A 19544-nucleotide genomic window follows, 5' to 3' on the forward strand; every position below is an offset into this window, starting at 1 on the left:
GGGGGTCGCTTCGGGCGGTGCCGGGCTGGCGTGGGCTGAACAGCGAGCGGGGAGGCCAGTAAGCCCTCCCCTGCCCCTGGCTGTGCGCTCCGGCCTTTCGCCTCCCGCGAAGCCCGTCGGCCATTAACGCCTTGAATCGTTTTTGCGATTACAAGAAGGAGTAGTGCCGGGAGAGAGCCTGCTTCCCGGGCGCCGCCGCGCAGCCCGGCGGGGCTGAGGAGCCGGGGGCCGCAGGCGTGGGGGTACCTGACTGGAAGCAGAGTTGCCTGCTCCTAGTTTTCCACTTGCTGCCTCCCCAGCAGTGAGGCAAGTGACTGCCGGGCTGTATCAGACTCGCCTGTAAATGTCATAGATTATACTTGTGCATAGTTTTTGTAACTTCAGTATTATAGATATGGCCTGCGTCACGTGATTTTATTTTTATTCCCCGTTACGTGCAAAACCAAATGCATCTTTTGAAATTCCTTCTTTAGCAAAATGCTGCCAACCACTTCAGTTAATTCTCGGAGCCAGGGCAACGGTGCGCTGAGCCCCAGAGATGCTGCGAGGCATACAGCTGGAGCAAAACGCTACAAGTACCTCCGGAGGCTCTTCCACTTCCGACAGATGGACTTTGAGTTTGCTCTTTGGCAGATGCTTTACCTGTTTACTTCACCACAGAGGGTGTATAGGAACTTTCACTATAGAAAACAGACAAAGGACCAATGGGCAAGAGATGATCCTGCTTTCTTAGTAATTCTCAGTATCTGGCTCTGTGGTGAGTGCAGGGGAATATGCAGCATAAAAGAGAGGGAGGGAAGGTTTAGGGATGAACATTTGTGGCCCTTCTAATAACACACACACACACACACACACAAAAGGGACCAATCCATATGGATTATCTTTTAATCAAAGCAGAATAGAAGAAAATGGCCTAACCTTTTGGAAGTTAAGTTGGGAATTGGAAAACAGAGGAGGCATAACTAATACTATGTAGTCTTGAATTAATCTCTCTATTGCAACTCATTTTCTGTTCTGTTTCAAACTATGTACTTCCCTGTAACTTTATAGACAGTAATAAAACCCCATGCCACACAGTAATGCTTTAGTTAAAAAATACTGAACATTTGGTTTATCTGAGCATTACACATAAAATACTGTTTTTACAATAAAGGCCCTAGTGAAATTCTGTATATTGCAGAATTAAGCTGTAAACAAAATGTCTCATGTAATTTTCAGACTGAATTGCAAATGCAGTATCATCCTAGTCATCTTCTGTTATATAGCGTATTGCTGTTAGTAATATCAAAACTGTTAACTCTGAAATAAAAGTATGTATCACCACATGCACGGTTTGGGTTAACGAGGAGTGTTTATAAAACAAATATTCTATTGTAGCATTGTGTGACTTTTTAAAAAATAGTTGGGGGGGAGCAATGCAATCTGCTGTTACATTGTTAAACCCAAGTACAGCTGAGTGTTCTCCAATCTGTGAAGGGGATTATATTATGAATAAATTCTATTATACCTAGTATTTGTTGGAAAAAATGAGCTGTTAGACTGAAAATCTCAGGGAGAAAAATAATAAGGAAACTGGAGATTTCATAATGGTATACTCAAAAAACCATATCAGTTTAAGATCTCATGCTTTCTTTTCCATAGCTAACTTTAATAATCTTTTTCTCCTTTCAGTGTCTACTGTAGGATTTGGATTTGTGCTGGACATGGGTTTTTTTGAAATGATAAAGCTGCTACTTTGGGTTGTCTTCATAGACTGCATAGGCGTTGGCCTCCTGATTGCAACTCTAATGTGGTAAGTAGTGATGTCTGAAACTGAACTCAGTATTGCTGTTGGGACACCGATAGTCCTCTGTTGTTTGCAAGACACTTGGTTCTCTGTTTGGGGCAAAATTATAAAGTATGTATTGACTATAGGTTTTGTGCTGTTGTGGTAATTGTTTCAAAATGTTGCTTTAAAAAGAACGCATCCTTTTCTTTACTGTTTCCTGCAGAAGATGAATGTTCAGAAAGTCTGTATTATGATGAACATTTCAGCTTGTTTTCTTTCTTCTTGAGCTGGTTGGTCTTCAGCAATAATGCCACATCAAAAATTTGGTGATAAAAAACAATTCTTATTGTGGTTGAATGGCTTAACTAAAGTAAGCCTGAGGATGATTATGTTTAAGTAGGGCAATATACAATTGGCCCATGCTTCTTGCTGAAGACTTCAGCTATTTCCACTACAAGCAATGTCTGTTCTATGTCATGCACGTTGGCTTTGTTGCTTTGGCAGTAGTTGCTGCCAGTTTTATCCTGTAATGGCCAGAGACTTGGAGAAGGGGAGAGGCAGTAGCAAGTCAGTTTATAACCCAGGCCTCAGCACATTATAGATGTGTCCTGTACCAGCAAGGGAGCCATGAACCAACAGGAAGTCGCTGTTTCTGCACTGAGGCAAGGGGAGGGCACCAAAGGAAGAATTTTTATTTTACCAAGAACTTTGTCATGGTAGTGGTGGAAAATGAAAACTCACAAGGAGGCAAGGGCACTTAAAAGAGTTCTTAGTAATGGAGCTGACATCTTAAAATTGATACCAATCAGAAAAGGGATAGATTCCTTTCAAACAGTGACCTCGGGAACTCCCACTTGTAATTGCAAAATTCAGGATGAGCTACATACAAGAACTGTAGCTGATAGATGAAAGATCCATCTGACCTACTCTCCTGTCTGGGACAGCAACCCATACAATGCTTGGGGAAGAGCATATAGTAATGCTTCTTCCCCCATCCTCCAGCAATTTGTGACTTGGGATGCAATCTCCTGAACCAGAAAGACTTCCAGCATCTGCTGGTTTTCCTCTAGTCAGCTTCCTACAGGCCTCAATACCAGTCACCTGGCTCCAGTTTGGTTCAAGTCCCTTCTTCCAGTGCAGGCTCGCCTTTTTTCCAAAAGCTTCCCCCATTCCTAATGTGCCCAAACGCCGTGTTGCCTCGCTTCACCTTGCACCCAGGCTCTGCCTTTCTGACCCTGCCTTTAGCACGAGGAGTATGTCGGAGAAAGCTACCATGAAAGCTCTGGTCTCTTAACTTCTTATTTCTGAGCACGTATTGACTACTTGTTCCTCTTCTAAACGGGATATATTTTCTGATGTCAGCAGAACTTCAGCTGGAGAAAACAAAGTCTTGAGGCTTGTTCCGTAGTCTGTAACACCAGGCAGTGCGCGCTCTGTTAGTGCTTCTTTTCAATAAGAATGGGCTCATCTTAAGAGTGCTAGCCTGCCCTCTTCCTGTCCTTGAAGTGTGCCATTTCTGTGGAGACAAAATAAACCCTCTCTGTGTGAGGCAGTGCACCTGTGAAGTGATAACCTATATGCACTTTTCTGAAGCCGCCTCTGCGTGTGCAAGGGTGGCACACTGCCTGAGAACTTGTAACTGCACTGATAAATTGTAGCACTGATCCATTTAAAAAAACAGTTCTGGTGCTGTATTACCTGCAGTGTATTTCAGCTGCCCGTTGAATGCGAGGAATGTAATTATAGTTTTAACAAAAACGGTCTGCATAATTCTTGCATATTTTTCTCCCAGATAGCAGCAACTTTGCTGGGGTACAGTTAGGATCACATACGGCTCGCTATTTCAAACCAACGTGTTGTCAGTCAGCTTTATAGATTGACATTAACAACGCTCTCAAATATCTTTTCATGTAGGTTCATTTCTAATAAATACTTGGTGAAGCAGCAGAACAGAGACTATGATGTGGAGTGGGGGTATGCCTTTGATGTTCATCTGAATGCTTTCTATCCACTTCTAGTCATTTTGCATTTTATCCAGCTGTTTTTCATCAACTGTAAGTAGAATATTTTGTGCTCTCTGCTTCAAAATCATGCTCTATCAAAACAGCTGAGAGCAGCTGTCTCTTTCAGATGTCATCATATCTGATTCTGTCATTGGGTATTTTGTTGGGAATACGTTATGGCTGATTGCAATCGGCTATTACATCTATGTGACATTCCTAGGATACAGTGGTAAGTAACGGCAACTTCTTTTCTATTTGTTTGACTAAAAACAAGAGCATGATTTTAGTCTGTTAATTTGGTCTTGGTCTATTAATTTGTAAAGCAGAGACTCAGCTGGGTGTCGAAGTAATTCGTTCTTCGTGGTAAAGGCAGTTTGATAGGAATTTACCAATCCATGTTTCCGGCTGGGTGGACATCTTAACCAAAGAACTTACATTTTTGTATTAGACCTGTAGCATCACAACTTGTTTTTTCTTGTTCCTCTAAATCCACTTCAAAATGTTTGCACTGGATAAAAATTCTGTAGTGAGTTTGAGACTATAGTTTTAAGTAAAGGAGTTTCCCAGGGCATTACCTATACCAATTAACTGAAGTACTCTTTAATCTGTGATAACGGTAGGAGTAGCAGGGCGGAGATGACAAACCTGCCCTTCTAAGGCGGCTGGCAGAGCAGTACTCTTTTGCTTTTTTTTTTTTCCCCCTTGCTGTCCTTCCCCAAGGCCGTTCTACATGAAGCACCTTTTTTGAAAGAGCACTACTTTATACTTGCTTCATTGTTGCTTCTGTTTCAGCACTGCCCTTTTTGAAGAACACAGCTATCCTTTTGTATCCGTTTGCACTTCTCATCATGCTCTATTTGATCTCATTAGCATGTGGATGGAATTTCACCAAGATGCTTTGTTCCTTTTATAAATACAGAGTGAAATAAAACCAGGACTTCATGTATCTGATGTTTATTTTGTTTTTCTCTTAGATGTCTTGACAGTAAAGAAAAAGTTAAGAACATTTTTGTAAATGGTTGTAAATTTCTCTTTATTGTAGATAATTGTAAAAAAAGTTTGAAGTGTCCTTTTTTTTATTAAAATATTTACACCAGTAAACATGTTAGCAATTTTGTTCAAATACTTTTGCAGTACATTCCTAAAGACAAGTTACTTGTACATCTCTAGCTTAAATTTAACTGCAACAAGTCTATTTAGCATAACTCTTACCGCAGATATTTTGCATGTACTGGCATAAGCTCTATATTACGAGGGTTTCAAGTGACACCGAAAAGCAGTTTTATTGAAGAATAATATTGGAACACCTTGCCTTGGGACTGTGTGAAAGTAGGGATCTTAATCGTGTTGCAATGGTAAAGCAACAACTGTCTCTAGATACAGAACTGTCCCCTCCTTTCATGAAAGAACTCGAACAGATTTATTTTAATGACTACTTCAAATATACATGGACAGCTCTGGCACACAGAAGAAACAGTGATGAAAGGCACAATTAACATGACCCATATCAGGTTTTCAGATATAGCAGCAAGTTTTTAAACCCAATCACTAGAAGTCCAGTGGGTATTATTACATCCATTATGAGTGGCAGGTTGATGAACATGGAAGGCAAGTACAAGTTTAGTTTGGCTACACGGGTGGGCTCATGGCAATCCCTACAGCTGTGAAGTCCACAAGGCAGGAGTATAAACTAACCATCACAAACAATACCTTCTGGAAAAAGATGACAATTTTCCAAAGCAGAGTGTTCAGTATGAAACATGAGCACTGGGATTCAGTTTCCAAAGCAACACAAGAGTAAGCTGGTTACAGTAAGACTTAATATTTCAATACTAGAATTTGATCTCTAAGGAAAAACTATTTGTCTTAAAATACCAAATATGCTGGCAGTGCATCTTACAGTACTGTGTGTTTCAGCCACTGTTAAGGCTTGAAGAGATTCTTGTTCCCCTCTCAGCAGACACTGAGCAACGTTCCCCTTTTAACAAGGAAAGCACTGAACTGCTGATCCATGGAAGGCGAAGGATTCTGGTCAGGACCTGCTCCCGCCCTGGCTAACAGCACGAGCTCCCGTCCTGCAGGCAGCTGCAGCCTAACCGTACAACTTCTCCCCAACAGGAATCCTAGCACCGGTGATCACCGGCTTCGGTTCAACAGTAAAAATACCTCATATTTAGTGCCCTATGGTGTGATACCACTGAAATCAATGAAGGACTGGGGGCCTGTGTACCTTCCCTTTAGAAAGATCAAAGTCTGTTCCCTTGAAAGAAGGCTTCATCGTTCTCAAAATGAAGCTACTTTAAGTTCTAGCTGCTCGTTCTTTATAGCAGAAATCAGCAAAACCCTTAAAAGACCACTAAGGTCAGAAAAGTGACACTCTCAAAGACTAATTTATCAGGTCAGCGTGGGGTGCGTTTTTTATGTCGGCAATCAATGCTAGTCTGAAAACACCAGTTGTTTAGTAGCCTTTCAGCATTATGCTGGTGATTGATTGTAAAGATGATTTGAAAACAAAGGGTTTTTTTCCCTTTCTACTACAGTTACTTGCTTGAGCTTTTTCAGAATACATCCTTCCTAGTAAGAACAAGCACAGAACCCAGGGTTAATTTATTTCAGGGGAACAAGGTTTGAAGAGATTTGATTCTTCCCCCCCCAAGACTAAAATAATATTTTCCAAGGTAGAAGCAAACTACAAATTACTACAATACTTCATCTGGAGCAAATACTTCAAAAAAACCCCCGAGATTACTGATATGATAATATACTTGGAAAAAAATGAAGGAAAAGCGTTACACAGTTGTTCAATTTTGCCAAAGACTAATCGCACTCCAGCCCATTCAAGGAATTGTGCATCACATGGGCAAAGTATAAATTGCTTTGCTCTAAACTGACTCACGGTATTTAAAAGCTGCTTGTAAAAGAGCTAGGCAAGCAGCCATACGACAGAAGAGTCCAGTCTTTTATTGGTCCACAAATCACGTTTAGCTGTTTGAATTTTTCTAAGCCATCTTTCAGTTAAGAAAAAACAAATGTATCTATATGAATATTTTCAATCAATGCACATAAATGGTTGAGATGCCTGCAAAAGCGCAAAGCCTTATACAGTGCTTTAGAAACACTCTTTAACTAAAAGAATAAAAAGTGCTAATTTGGGATCACGTCCTGTTCACATTGTTTACAAAGTTTTCAGTAGGACCACCCCACCCACTGAATGAGCAAAGCAAGATTATCCCGACAGTCTTGTATTTCCTTGCTCCAGAGCCATCCTGATCAGCTCAGAAAAGCCAGTGCTCGTATCAGCCAGTCTGTTTGGCATCCAGTATAAGAAGTTAAGAATAATTTGCCCAGATAATGAAGGTTTCTGGCAATGCCTTTGGTGTTACAAAAGTTCTCCTTTCTGAAGCTTTAACAGCATCAGAAGGAGCTAACAGGATCATAAGATAATGCAGTATATTTTGAAACATTTTCCATTATTTGATTACTGTAAGATTCAGTGGCCTAGAGGGGATTTTTAAGGCCACAACAAAAATAACTTGAAATTAAACAAATGTCGAAAAAAATGCCAAAAATCAGGTAACAGGTTTAAGATGCCACAAGGAACTCTTGTGGTAGTACTGCAACTTACAGCTGAGACGTGTAAAAGACACCAGCCCTGAGTATATATACCCAGTCATAAACAGTGGCCGAGCTCATGACTGTTGAGCCAAACAGCCGAAGCACTGTAATTACTGCTTCACTGTAATTCCAGGAAGGAGGCTTGCACCACTTTAGCCTGACTTGGGGATTGGAATTTGAAAGGTAGAAAGCCCAAAATAGCTGTCTGCAGAGATAATCAGACAGGAAATATTTTCGCTGCTTTTTCTATTTCTCAGCAAAATCTCCAAGCAAATTTGCAGTACTGTCTGACTACACCAGGTCTGAATTTACCTGAATCTACAAAACATGATTTGTATCAATGTGGCACATTTATTTAGAGAGCATATAAGCTCCAGATCATTTAAAGTGTTAAAGCAGCCCAGAGTATTTCCAACTCCTGCTAGTACAATGTAATAAAAAGGCAACAATCTTTAGGACACCACCCCTCCCCCCCCCATATTTTACCAAGCACTAGTTAATTTGTTGTCTTTGATAAATTTCTTCTCAACATTTTTGAAAACTAAATATACTGGTAACACCAGAGTCCTGCAATCAATCTGGTAAGGGTTCTATATATTTAGATATATTAGCAATGATTCATCTTAACCACTGTGAAACATCAGGAACAGTGATGCTTTGAGAATAAGCACACGGCGTTCTTCGTAAGTGGTACCAGTAAACTTTTGAACTCGTGGAAAAAGATGAAAGTCACTGTCAGCAAAACTACTTATATTAAGAAACTGCAATACCTAACATATTTCTGCAATCTACATTGTAACAAATAGCTATAGTTTAAATTACTTGCATCATTCATTCACAGGCACAGCTGAGAAGAAAACCTAAATACTTTCTTAGACCTTTCCTAGCTAACGTGCGATAAAAAGCCATTGCATGGCACTAATTTGGTGGCATGGCATTATACACATAACGAACTGGGCTGTGGCACCACAATAGGCTAGATTCACACAGGATTCTGAGCTCATGCACCCACGTCCCTAAATCCAAGAATAAACTCCATTTACGAGGCCGGTGCTTAGCTTATGCCCACAGTCCCTATGGGCCAGACGAGCTTTCCAAGTAACATTTTATTTACACCATCTGATGCAATCAGAAAAAAGTAAACACAGCCTGCCTGGTAGCTTTCTACTTTTCTCCAACTTACACCAGTCAGTCTAAACAGAAGGTCTTATCTCTGTGTACAAATCTTGTCTTCCCTGTGTCCTCAGACAACACAGCTAGAACAAAACGACTATGGTCTGTAGAAGTAGTTAAGCTCTTAAAGTTGAATATTGCTGAACTGTCAAAGCTACGACACAATTTTCCAACAAGGCAGAAGAAAGGACAGGTTGACTCTATACCCCAGTGGCGATGGCTTTCAGCTTGCAGTGCCAGAGAGTCGGGTTTAGGCTCCTGCTCCTTATAAATATATGTCACGAAAAAGAGGCCAAATCTATTAGTAGAACTTTCATGCTGGAGATATGAATTCCAGATCCCTGCTCTAGATCAGGGATCCCACAACAGGTTTTGCGCATCTCTGCCCTGACCGCAAAGATGTTGGGGATAACGGAGTCTTTTTTTTCCACAGGGAAAACTGGGCCAGCTTTCGAGAGGTCAGTTCCAGGAGGTCGGTTCGCAGCACAGCTGAGAATCCCCAAGCCAGGGCAGATGCCTCCCTCCAGTGTCAATCAGGCACTTCGTTCCTATTAAAGAGAGGAATTTCCACCGCCCCTCTTCCTGACCATTTCTGACTGGGTCTTAAATCTCCCCATGCCTGTGTCCTTACACATAAGCACCTAAGCAGAAGGACTCTTAAGAGCAGCGGCAGTGTTAGTACTGCAACAATCCCGCTCTGGATTTAATCCAAACCACTTTCTGTTCCTGATCGAGTTTCCGATTCATTTAAGATCACTGTTGTTTCCCTTGAAACGCAAAGGCAGGGTACTAACTTGAGGCCAAATTCAGTTCCCATTAAAAGTTAGTGTGAGTTACTACACTGATCAGTAAAGGAGTCAAACTGAAACCTTGTTCTTGAGCAATGGAAGAAAATAAAAATAAACCATAACTACTCACTGTAACGTATCTAAAATAAACGCTGCAATAACGGAACTTTTTAAAAGGAGACCTCTGTAGATCAAAAGTATCTAATTACTATTAATTCTTTCGATAAAAGGTAACCTCTGTCACTCCAAAGCAAAGCTGGAGAATGATTTTTTTCAGTACAGAAAATTAATTTGTCCAGGCTAGGAAATGTCTACAAAGGTTTTTAGAAAGAACTGTTTGGAATCGAAAAAATTCTTCTAAAATGCAATGGGTTCAGTCTAAAATCACTGCAGATTTAGTACATAATATGAAACAAGACATTTCAGCATGCTTTGTATGTGGCTACAAACTGTACATAGTGGAATTTCATAGCCCCAAAGAATAATGCTCTTCAGAACTCTGTTAATGCCTCTGAACATCATTCAGATTCTGTGTACAAAACTACATAATTTAGAAACTTAATCTAGGTTTTTTTAAACATGGCAGTATATTTGAAATATGGTATTAATTTATGTTTGCATCTCCAAAGAAACATGTAGAAAGATAATTGAAACTAGAGAATTTATAAAAAAACCTATATCAATTTAAAATTTTACTGCATAAAAATATGTACTTTTCAAATTATTTTAATAAATTAAATATCCCTAACATTTTTAATATATATCCCTGACAGTCTATAAAAGAGGGTTCTCGTTATAGAAAATAAATGGAACTCCGAAAGTACCCCCTTCATAAAACATATTTAACAATAATTATATTTTTCTTCTTCTTCAAGGAATGTAACAATATGTACAACTTCTCTATATTACTATACTATCAAAATAGTACAGGTTAAGCGTAGCAGGGTTCTGTAACCATAAGATGGTAAAGTCACATTAAAGTGGAGGACAACTTAGGCCTCAGACGAACGTCATCAGTGTGGAGCATCAGTTTCTGGATGGATCAGATAAGAAGGGGTAAATACAATCTTCTCATCTACAGTAGATTTCACAAGAGGTAGAGTTCAAGTGAAAATGAAAGAAATTTGGAATAAGGTGCATGCTCAGTATTTTCAATTCGTGACTTGCTAAGGATGTCAGATTTTATAGGAAAAGTTTTCAAGGATTCTTTCTTTTTCCTCTAAAGCAGGTTTCCATGATCAGTTTGTAATCTTTTTAATATGAATCTGAAATAGAGAATCAGAAAAAAAAAATAGTCACGGTTTAGGGTATTACATTTCTCAGTAAAAGAGGGAACCATTTTCAGTGTTAGCCAAAATTTTGAGCTTCAACACACTGACAGAGTGAAGAAATCTCACATTTGCCGGTTTTATTTTTAAAAGGCTATACCACCTCTCACCTCATTCAGAATTGCCCAAACTGCTGAATTTTGTATCACTGAAAGCCGGAACGATGAAATAGGGTTTAGGCTGGGGTCAACTGTTCCTTCAGCTACACCGTTTTCAAATTTCCCTGCAAAAGAAGCAAAAGTATATCCTCAATTAGCTCCTGTTCAAAGAAGTAAAGTACAAAATCTGTGGCCAGAAAAACGTATCTGTGGTATCACAATTCACAGGTGAAACCTGTTGCTGGTGGCTGTAAGGTTGATTGGGGTCATTCCCAAAACAAGAGACAGCCAGTGATTTTTCATATCCGATTCAGCTTTGCAGCAGCAAACAAGATGGGGCGTATCGTCAGAGCACACAGGATTACACGCAAGAACAAAAACTTTGAAACTGTCTAAGGGTATGAGCACCTCAAACTCTGGGAAGATTTTGGCACAGATTTTCATTTAATACCATGGAACTAAACATGGAGCCCCCGGCTTATGTGTCTTCAAGGAGGATTAAGGACAAGGGATATCATTCCCGCTTAATGTATTCCTATTTAAAGGACCTTCAAATATATTAGAATGAGTAAGAATCCAATTTAAAAGCCCCGTTAGACTTTACACTTAAAAGATATACACAGCAGCTGCAATTCATTAAGATGATAAAAACTTGCTTTTGTTTTAACAGGGATGCCCGACCTATGTCCAGCAAGCTAAATGCAATCCACGAGTAAAATTTCTCTTCCTTGACAGCAGGTATCCTGGCACCTTCCCCAACAGCCGCTTGGCTATGGAAATGCCAAGCTCAGCCCATGACGAGGCAGCTGACTGTCTGTAGGGTGGATTCAAATCCAGGCCAAGCGCCACAGCTCCCGCAGAGGCACTCATGCAGTCATGAGACAGAAGAGGTGATCTTACACAACCTGGAAATGCCTCTACAATAATCTCGGCGATAGATCCTGGCAGAGAAGTTGGATGTAGCTGCACTACAACTAAGAGTCACACTAGATCTTTCTTTAGTACATCAGTCTCGGAGAAGAAGTATTGGAAACAATATTAAGTAAAGCCTACAAGATCACGTACCCAAAAATGAATGATCAAAACTCAGTTTTAGGTTTGTTTTGGTTTTGATGAAAATGTCTGAACTGTTGCAATAGTAACAATACACATTTCTTTCTACTGTGACATACCTATCCTGAAGTAACCATCCTCTAAGCGTTTGTCTTTGGTTTCTGTGCTTAATACCAGTTCTTCATTCTAGAACAAAGCGCAAATGAGATCATTTATTTTGATGTAGGACTTTGCCAGGGAAAGACAAATGTGTGTGCACTCTTGTTATATATTCAGCAAATGTGTGTGCACTCTTGTTATATATTCAGCAAATGTGTGTGCACTCTTGTTATATATTCAGCAAATGTGTGTGCACTCTTGTTATATATTCAGCAAATGTGTGTGCACACTCTTGTTATATATATATATTCATATATATATATTCCATCTTTTCTAAATAGTTATGAACCAGCCTAGAATAGTTAGTTATAGCCTTAGACAAACCAATAAAAAAAAAAAAAAAAAAAGCACAGTGTGCAGTGTTCCAGAACTGAACGGTATTTGGCTTCAAAGTAGAAAAAAGAAGTACTTTAAGTGCCCCACATAACTTGCACGTTAACTGAACACGTGAACAGAACACATAGCAGATACTGGCACACACAGCAGAAGAAAAGCAAAGGCAGGATCTTGCCGCCTTTTCCTATGGTTGAATGAGAGATTTCTCTCAGGACAAATGAAACTTACAGCTTATTTTTTGATGTAAGAATTTGGGTGAGATGAAAAGCCATCAGACCAGTGAGGGAAGCATTGCAATTATTACTGCCTCACTAAAAAGGGATGGGTATCAATAAGTTTCTTTAATAAGCACAGAAAAATGAGATTGTAGATCAGAGCTTCAAAAACAGCTGGAAAATTACAACCAGAATCACATGATCCAATACTAAAAGACCCACTGTAGGAATTTCCTAGGAATCAATTAAAAATGCTTAACAAAACAGGAGATTAAATCCATCAGCCTTTTTTTTTTTTTAATTCCTACTTTTAAGTGAGGTTGCTGAAAAAGTGGTGGGTTTTTTCGGTTTTGGGGTTTTTTGGGGGGGTTGGGGTTTTTTTGTTGGTTTGTTTTGGTTTGGGTTTTTTTGGTTGGTTGGTTTTTTTGAGTGAGTTGCTTGAGTCCCAGACAACTCCAGTCTGGGGACACTCTGGTTTCTCAGGGTTGTTTTTTGTTTTTCTGAATTCAGCTTAGGGAGGATCAGGGTCAAAGTACTTGAATGGGCTTCCAGCTCTACTGAAGTCCACGGTGGAGAAATCATTCCCTCAGGACAGCACCTATCACTCTGCAGCTGCTGTCCTCATATTGGTGACATTTTCTGCTGACACCAGTGGCTTAGGAACAGGCCAGATACAGAATTTCCTGTTTACCTTTCCACAAATTGTGTCAACAGCAATGGAAGCTCGGTAGCATTACTTCCTTAAGCGATGCTCCAGTTTGAGGGACATTTCACAGCCAAGTGTAGCCCCAAAAAGAGATGCTCGATGCACATTTTTTCTCACTGTCTTGTGCATTCTTGTGGTATCTCAGGCCCAGATGAAGTAAGGGCTGCTGCTGTTTTTGTGGTTGAATATATTTCCAAAGGTCTTGAGAAACAAACCCCATAGATCTTATAATATGGTATCATATCCCACATATCGTGTTGTATAATTAGAATCAAACTGACAAACTTCTTTTTAGGGGTGAGGGTGGTCAGAAATTCCTATTTTTGCTCACTCCCAGGAAGGCAGACTGCAAGAATGGAGAAGTGAACTCCTCCATGATAATTTACTTTTTTTTTTTTAACCAAAAAAAAAGAAAGAAAAAGAAAAAAAGATAAAGAGGTTCAGCATATGGTAATTTAGGCACAGATTTCAAGATACCTACACCAGGTGTATGGGAGAAGATAGAAATACTTTGCTATTTTAATACTAAATAAAATAAACTCGACTAAAGTAGTATCTTAATCCTCTGACAGAGTTTTGTGATATAAATGGTTAGCCATAATATCTAGTTGAAGAAAAAGAACCCATACCATCTGGCTTCAAGCAAGAATATACTTTAGATAGCGTAGTGCCCTCTTGAGATAAAACTCAGACTGATTTATGGAAAAAAAAAATCAGTAATCGGGAGAAAGGAACACATTTGGTTTAACAGTCCAGATGTTTCAGTATCTAGTAGGGTTTGGATGTGTGTCAATTCCTGAACCAAGACTTTTTTACTACATCAAAAAGCAGATTGCCTTAGCTTTCCCATTTCCCAAAATACACAGGAGAGGGAATATTGATTCTTTCTCTGTTTTAAACAGTAGCAGTGAATTGGAAGAAAATGAGCTTGTTTGCCTCCAAATTACCAACAGCACTCGTAGCAGACTGCACTCTGAATGAACATCTGAATAGTTACAGAAGTTTTCTGTTAATAGATCCAATTAAAAAAAGTATGACAGCATCAGAGCATCAAGATCCTACAGTTAAAAAAGAAGCATTCATGTCTCCCTCACCCAGTAAAAAAAGTCAGTAAAATTAGGAGGTTTGGCTTTTATCCTATAATGGAGGAGACACAAATCAATAAATTCATACCTGAAAAGGCAAAACTTCCACAGTTGTGTTTAGAAGTATGTCTCCTGGATGCTCTGGATTGCCACTGTGAAACAAGTACCTATAAATGAAAAGTGAAAAATGAAACAGTCTGCATACATCAGTCAGAATTAGAGTCAGTAAAATTAGGAGGTTTGGCTTTTATCCTATAATGGAGGAGACACAAATCAATAAATTCATACCTGAAAAGGCAAAACTTCCACAGTTGTGTTTAGAAGTATGTCTCCTGGATGCTCTGGATTGCCACTGTGAAACAAGTACCTATAAATGAAAAGTGAAAAATGAAACAGTCTGCATACATCAGTCAGAATTAGCTAAGTTATCATCTTACATGTTAATAGTCACATTACGGATGTTACAATGATAAATGTAACTTTTACACTGGAGCTACATCAGCTGGTGATAAGAAAGGAAAGATGGTTCCATATACTACCATAATTGAAAGGGCTAAACTTTCGCATTTTTAAGAGTAGTTGGGCAATATTTTGCTTGGAAAGGTACTTTCCGTAATCTCATCTTGACAGACTGCATTATACAAAGTGACCAACGCTGTAGTTGTCATTGCCTGGCATGCACTGGTATCACCTCCAGAAGCGGGAGCCCTGCCTTCCCTCAGCCTCCCGCTCCCCACCACGCGCCACCCCCTCCTTGTGCCCACAGGATGAACTCTGCAGATCCATTCTGAACCAGTCCTGGGAACTTACCCAAGTCGACATTTTGCCAGGCCAGTTTTCCCCAAGACCAGCTCTCCACTCTGGTTCATTGCAGAGTCTCATTAATGACTGTGCCAGGAATTCCCAACCCATACCCACACCCTTAATGTTACCTGAATTCAAACTTCTATTCCAAAGACAGATTTTTATTTTTTTTTAAACAAAAGCGTATCTTTTTGATGTGTATACACACACAGAAAAGGACCTTTTTTTTTATACCTGTACAAAGTCGCCGTTACCCTCATTTAGTTGTGCATTTAATGAGATTTCTCTCTTTTGTTTGTTTTTTTTTTTTTTAATGGGACAGAATAAATATGTTTAAAACTATCAAACCCATCACCATACACATCAAGCAATGAAGTGCAAGCATTCAAGTTCTAGCTGCCCACTCTCAGTTTTTGCAGTACTACATGTGTAGATAATGTTACAAAAGCAACAGTTTAACTCCCTTTTCTTTATATATAAGACAAACCTCATATTCTTTTGAATACATATTATGTAAACAAGTAACAATATTTTTTACCACTAGGTGGTATCAATGCTTGAAAAATTCTTCATTTCTTACCATTTTTTCTAGCAGACCACAGAGTTTATTCAGATTACTGTCAAAAACTACCTAGATATTACACCTACTCAGATGCCACTTTTAACAAGCCTATTTTACTTTTAATACATTTAAATGAATATGTAAAAATCTGTCAATACATTTCAAACCTTTCTTCAATTGAAAATTAACAGTAAGCACCATCTTCGACATTTAATACATCACCAGCCAGGGACAAAATTAGTTCAGAAATTATCACTTGATTAAAATTACAAACACTAGCTCAATTTGCAATTTATTAAGACATAATTGGAGATGTAAATTCCAGTTTGTCTTTACCCAATATGTCTCAATCCAGGTAAGTACTTGCCATTAATCCATACTCCATAGCTACAAGACAAGAAGTAGAAGAAAACAGAGCGCTCTGACCCTGACTTAGAAATGTCTGTGATGATCTCAAAATGATAGAAGTAATTTAAAAAAATATACACACACACATATATAACATTTCTTTTATCAAGGCTCAGAAAAGTAAAACCACACACTCTAAGAAAGCTACATTGATTTCTATTGCAGAAATCATTTCAGCAGAACTGCACAGATTGAACTGCAAAACAAAACTTGATCCAGTAAGCTTCAGCTTTGTATGTGCTTCGAGAAAAATAATTCCCCCACCGTAGTTTAATGTAAAGGTTAGTTAATTCTGAAGTACACAAGCTACTTAAAACATCCACAGTTCTTCCAAGAAAAATCTTGTGACTTTTTCTAAACATTAGTGACATCCAAAAAACCCCAAAGACTTAACGATCCTTTCTAGGAAGATGCCTTTATTGTACATTTCAGTAACAAGCAAAACAAAACTCTTGGCAAAGCCGACCAGACGACTAAAAGTGTATTCTGCTGTCTTCTGACCTAGCAGATCTAACTTGCCATCCTTTAGTCTGTCAGATATCCTAATTATTACTGGGAATTTTTCTCTTAAAAACACTGAAAATTCTAAAGAGACTTATTTTAAAATGCAAGTGATCAAACACTCACATCTAAGGTGTTGCCATCAAACGCTCCAATCAAACCACGGACAGTGCTTTTTCTTAGTGCTTTCTGGTCCACGAATCTTATTTCTGAGAAGACACACCTAAAAAGCCACAAAGAAACTCTTCATGATCTGTGATCACTGTGCTCTCAGTGAACCATGATGGGTTTAGGATGTTTGGGGGTGCAGGCAGGGGGGAAGTGGTGGTGGTGGGTTGATTTCTTGTTTGTTTGTCAAAAAAAGCAGGCAGGGGGTGGTGGTGGTGGGTTGATTTCTTGTTTGTTTGTTGGGGGGTTTAGTTTTTTTTTTGGTGGGTGGTTTTTTTTTTTTTGGTTTTTTTTTTTTTTGGGGGGGGGGGGGGGGGTATTTTTTTTTTTTTTTTTATTTATTTGGGCTTTGTTTGTTTGTTTTTAAAAACAACCCTGCACCCATGCAACCATAGCCAACCATTTCTCCTACTGTGCTATCAGCTTTTGACACTGAAGTGTGGTTTCCTCCTGCCAGCAGTTATCAACTCCATTAGGGCAACGCACTCAAAAGTTGGCACAATGCCAAAACAATTTACAGAAGTAATTAATAAAATCTGATTTCCTGATTTCCATGTAATCAAACCTGCTTTTTTAGTACATTTTCTATAACTATCTGTCTACCCATATGCACACACATATATAACATATGCGTATGTTACATCTTATTTAAAATTATGTTTAGAAAGGGTTATTTTTATGTCTGAGCCTTGCTTGAACACTTGACAGATAACACCTACTTAGACTGAAAAAGTTACACAGACTAAAAATAGAAGTATGAGTATACACACACAGTTCACATCTATGATGAATCTTTTGCTTAGAAATAAAATTTACAAATTAAAAAAAAATTTGAAATAAAACTTAATTTACAAATAAACAGATATTCTGCAGGTCCTAAAAGAAGTGTCATTAGGTGTTCTTTTGTAAAACTTGCCTCCCCAACATATTGAGAAATCACAAGTTTTCAAGGTTTTCAGACTATGAAAGATTTTTCTAGATACGGGGACTGACAGACACGGAAGCAGCTGTGCTTTTGGCTAAGTTATTCTGACATCTGTCCTGGGATTTACAGGTGACAGCCCATGTAAAGACTAAAAACATAATTTCTTTTTTTTTTTCCTCCTAGATAACTGATACTTTTCATAGGATGGAATCACTAAGATATTCTTGTCTACCTGCTGCTTAAACATAACACCTTCTGAACCATTCTTTCACATTAAAATTCTGAAAGCCGTAGACCTCTAAATATAGTAATCCCAAACAAATACAAATTCACCTAAAGTTAAAAAAAAATACTACTATTACTTCACAGCTTTATTACAAAATACAAACATGGACACATTTGGACATACTTGATAGAAGTCATCAGAGAAAAGTAACTCTAACTTACAACTGGTCAATGAAATACTAATGTAACTGAACCTTAGAGAACCTTTTCCTCTGGCAGCATCTTCTTAAAGATGCACAGATCAAAGATAATAACTAGCTACCGTAGATACTCAAAACCAGAGACAGCCTCCCTATGCCAGCTACTAGGAAGAAAATTAACTCTATCCCAGCCAAAACCAGGACACCCCCCATGCCAGAAGTTACTACATGTATGAACTAACTTGCATACATTCTGGTCGTTACCTCAATGTAGTGTGAGTAGAATAGAGGATGCTAGACATTAACATCTCATGTGGCCAAAAAAAATTACATGATAAAAATTAAAGAGCACTGAAGGTTTAAAAAACAAACGAAGAACAAAATGGAGCAAAGTCGAAGTCGCAAAGAAAACTTCAGTTGTCATGTTCAGTGACTTGAGTATTTACTCAAATTGAGGGTTTGACTTCTTCCTATGGAGCTAGGTATCACCTATAAAATCAAGTCAACTAGAGAGAAAAAAAACCACAAAAACCAATGAGCTGAAACAAATATTCATACACATCATGACACAGAAAGGGAGAAGAAGGCAGAAGCATGATTATCATCAATACACTGATGAAAGATATCATTAGCTTGCCAATGCAGTTAACTGTTACGGTACTTTAGAACTACCCCAGTAGCGAGCACCTGGAAAGATTCTCATCTTTTGTAACATCCCCCAAAAGATGTGTATAGTTAATATCAGTATTACTAATCTGCACTATTAGCTTTAACAGTCGTCTTTGAATAGCTGAACTTTTCCATCTTGCAGCACTAAACCATCACCTGTACTTTCAAAAAAAAAAAAAAAAAAAAAAACTAATCTGCACTATTAGCTTTAACAGTCGTCTTTGAATAGCTGAACTTTTCCATCTTGCAGCACTAAACCATCACCTGTACTTTCAAAAAAAAAAAAAAAAAAAAAAAAAAAAATCCCAGTTACACACACCTCTTTACCCTCTTCCTATTTTGCTTATGAAGGGAACGTATCTCCCTTCCTTCCCTCACATCAAAGCATATTTAGGCCCAGAAAACTGTTATTCTATTACCTAATTTGTTTTCTTTTAGGCATTAAAAAATCTGTCTTACTGTCTTTTGTGTTTTATTTAAATAAATAAAGTGCCAGTGAGTTTTTTTATATAATTATGGCAGCTTTATAAAAGGAAGTAATATACAAAAATTCTTTAAAAAGCACAATTCACATCCACTGTCAATATATTTGGGTTTTGTTTTGAAGGAAACAAAAGACTTATCTCACTTGATGCTAAACACAAATATTCTAAGAATCTATTTATGAACGCAGGCCTTTGTGCTCTGTAAACATCAGGAATCAAATCCTTTTCTCTACATATTCTCCTTACGTCTCCTTTTAGCAATCTGATACA

General features: G+C 38.5%; 2 protein-coding genes and 1 long non-coding RNA gene across 3 annotated transcripts in view; 1 reads left to right on the forward strand and 2 right to left on the reverse strand.

Moving 5' to 3' along the window:
- Positions 1–124, reverse strand: part of LOC103901044 (cytochrome c oxidase assembly factor 5) — a 3918-nt gene extending 3794 nt beyond the window's left edge. The window contains exon 1 of the mRNA XM_019472666.1: positions 95–124. Within this exon, the coding sequence (XP_019328211.1) occupies positions 95–124 (30 nt within the window). The remainder of the gene's footprint in view (positions 1–94) is intronic.
- A 353-nt stretch (positions 125–477) lies between these two features.
- UNC50 (unc-50 inner nuclear membrane RNA binding protein) lies at positions 478–7304 on the forward strand. The gene is made up of 5 exons (XM_009281801.2): positions 478–757; positions 1672–1792; positions 3683–3822; positions 3899–4000; positions 4564–7304. Exons 1-5 carry the CDS (start codon positions 478–480, stop codon positions 4698–4700), a joined length of 780 nt encoding a protein of 259 aa, XP_009280076.1. The 3' UTR covers positions 4701–7304.
- A 2363-nt stretch (positions 7305–9667) lies between these two features.
- On the reverse strand, positions 9668–14498 carry LOC103901015. Its single transcript, XR_657702.1, has 4 exons — positions 14416–14498; positions 11946–12012; positions 10786–10898; positions 9668–10612 (listed from the first exon to the last, which is right to left on the reverse strand). It is a non-coding gene; the product is annotated as an uncharacterized LOC103901015 (long non-coding RNA).
- Positions 14499–19544: the final 5046 nt, after the last annotated feature.

This window comes from Aptenodytes forsteri, unplaced genomic scaffold (genome assembly GCF_000699145.1).
Source record: "Aptenodytes forsteri isolate BGI_AS27 unplaced genomic scaffold, ASM69914v1 Scaffold348, whole genome shotgun sequence".
Classification (NCBI taxonomy): Eukaryota; Metazoa; Chordata; class Aves; order Sphenisciformes; family Spheniscidae; genus Aptenodytes; species Aptenodytes forsteri.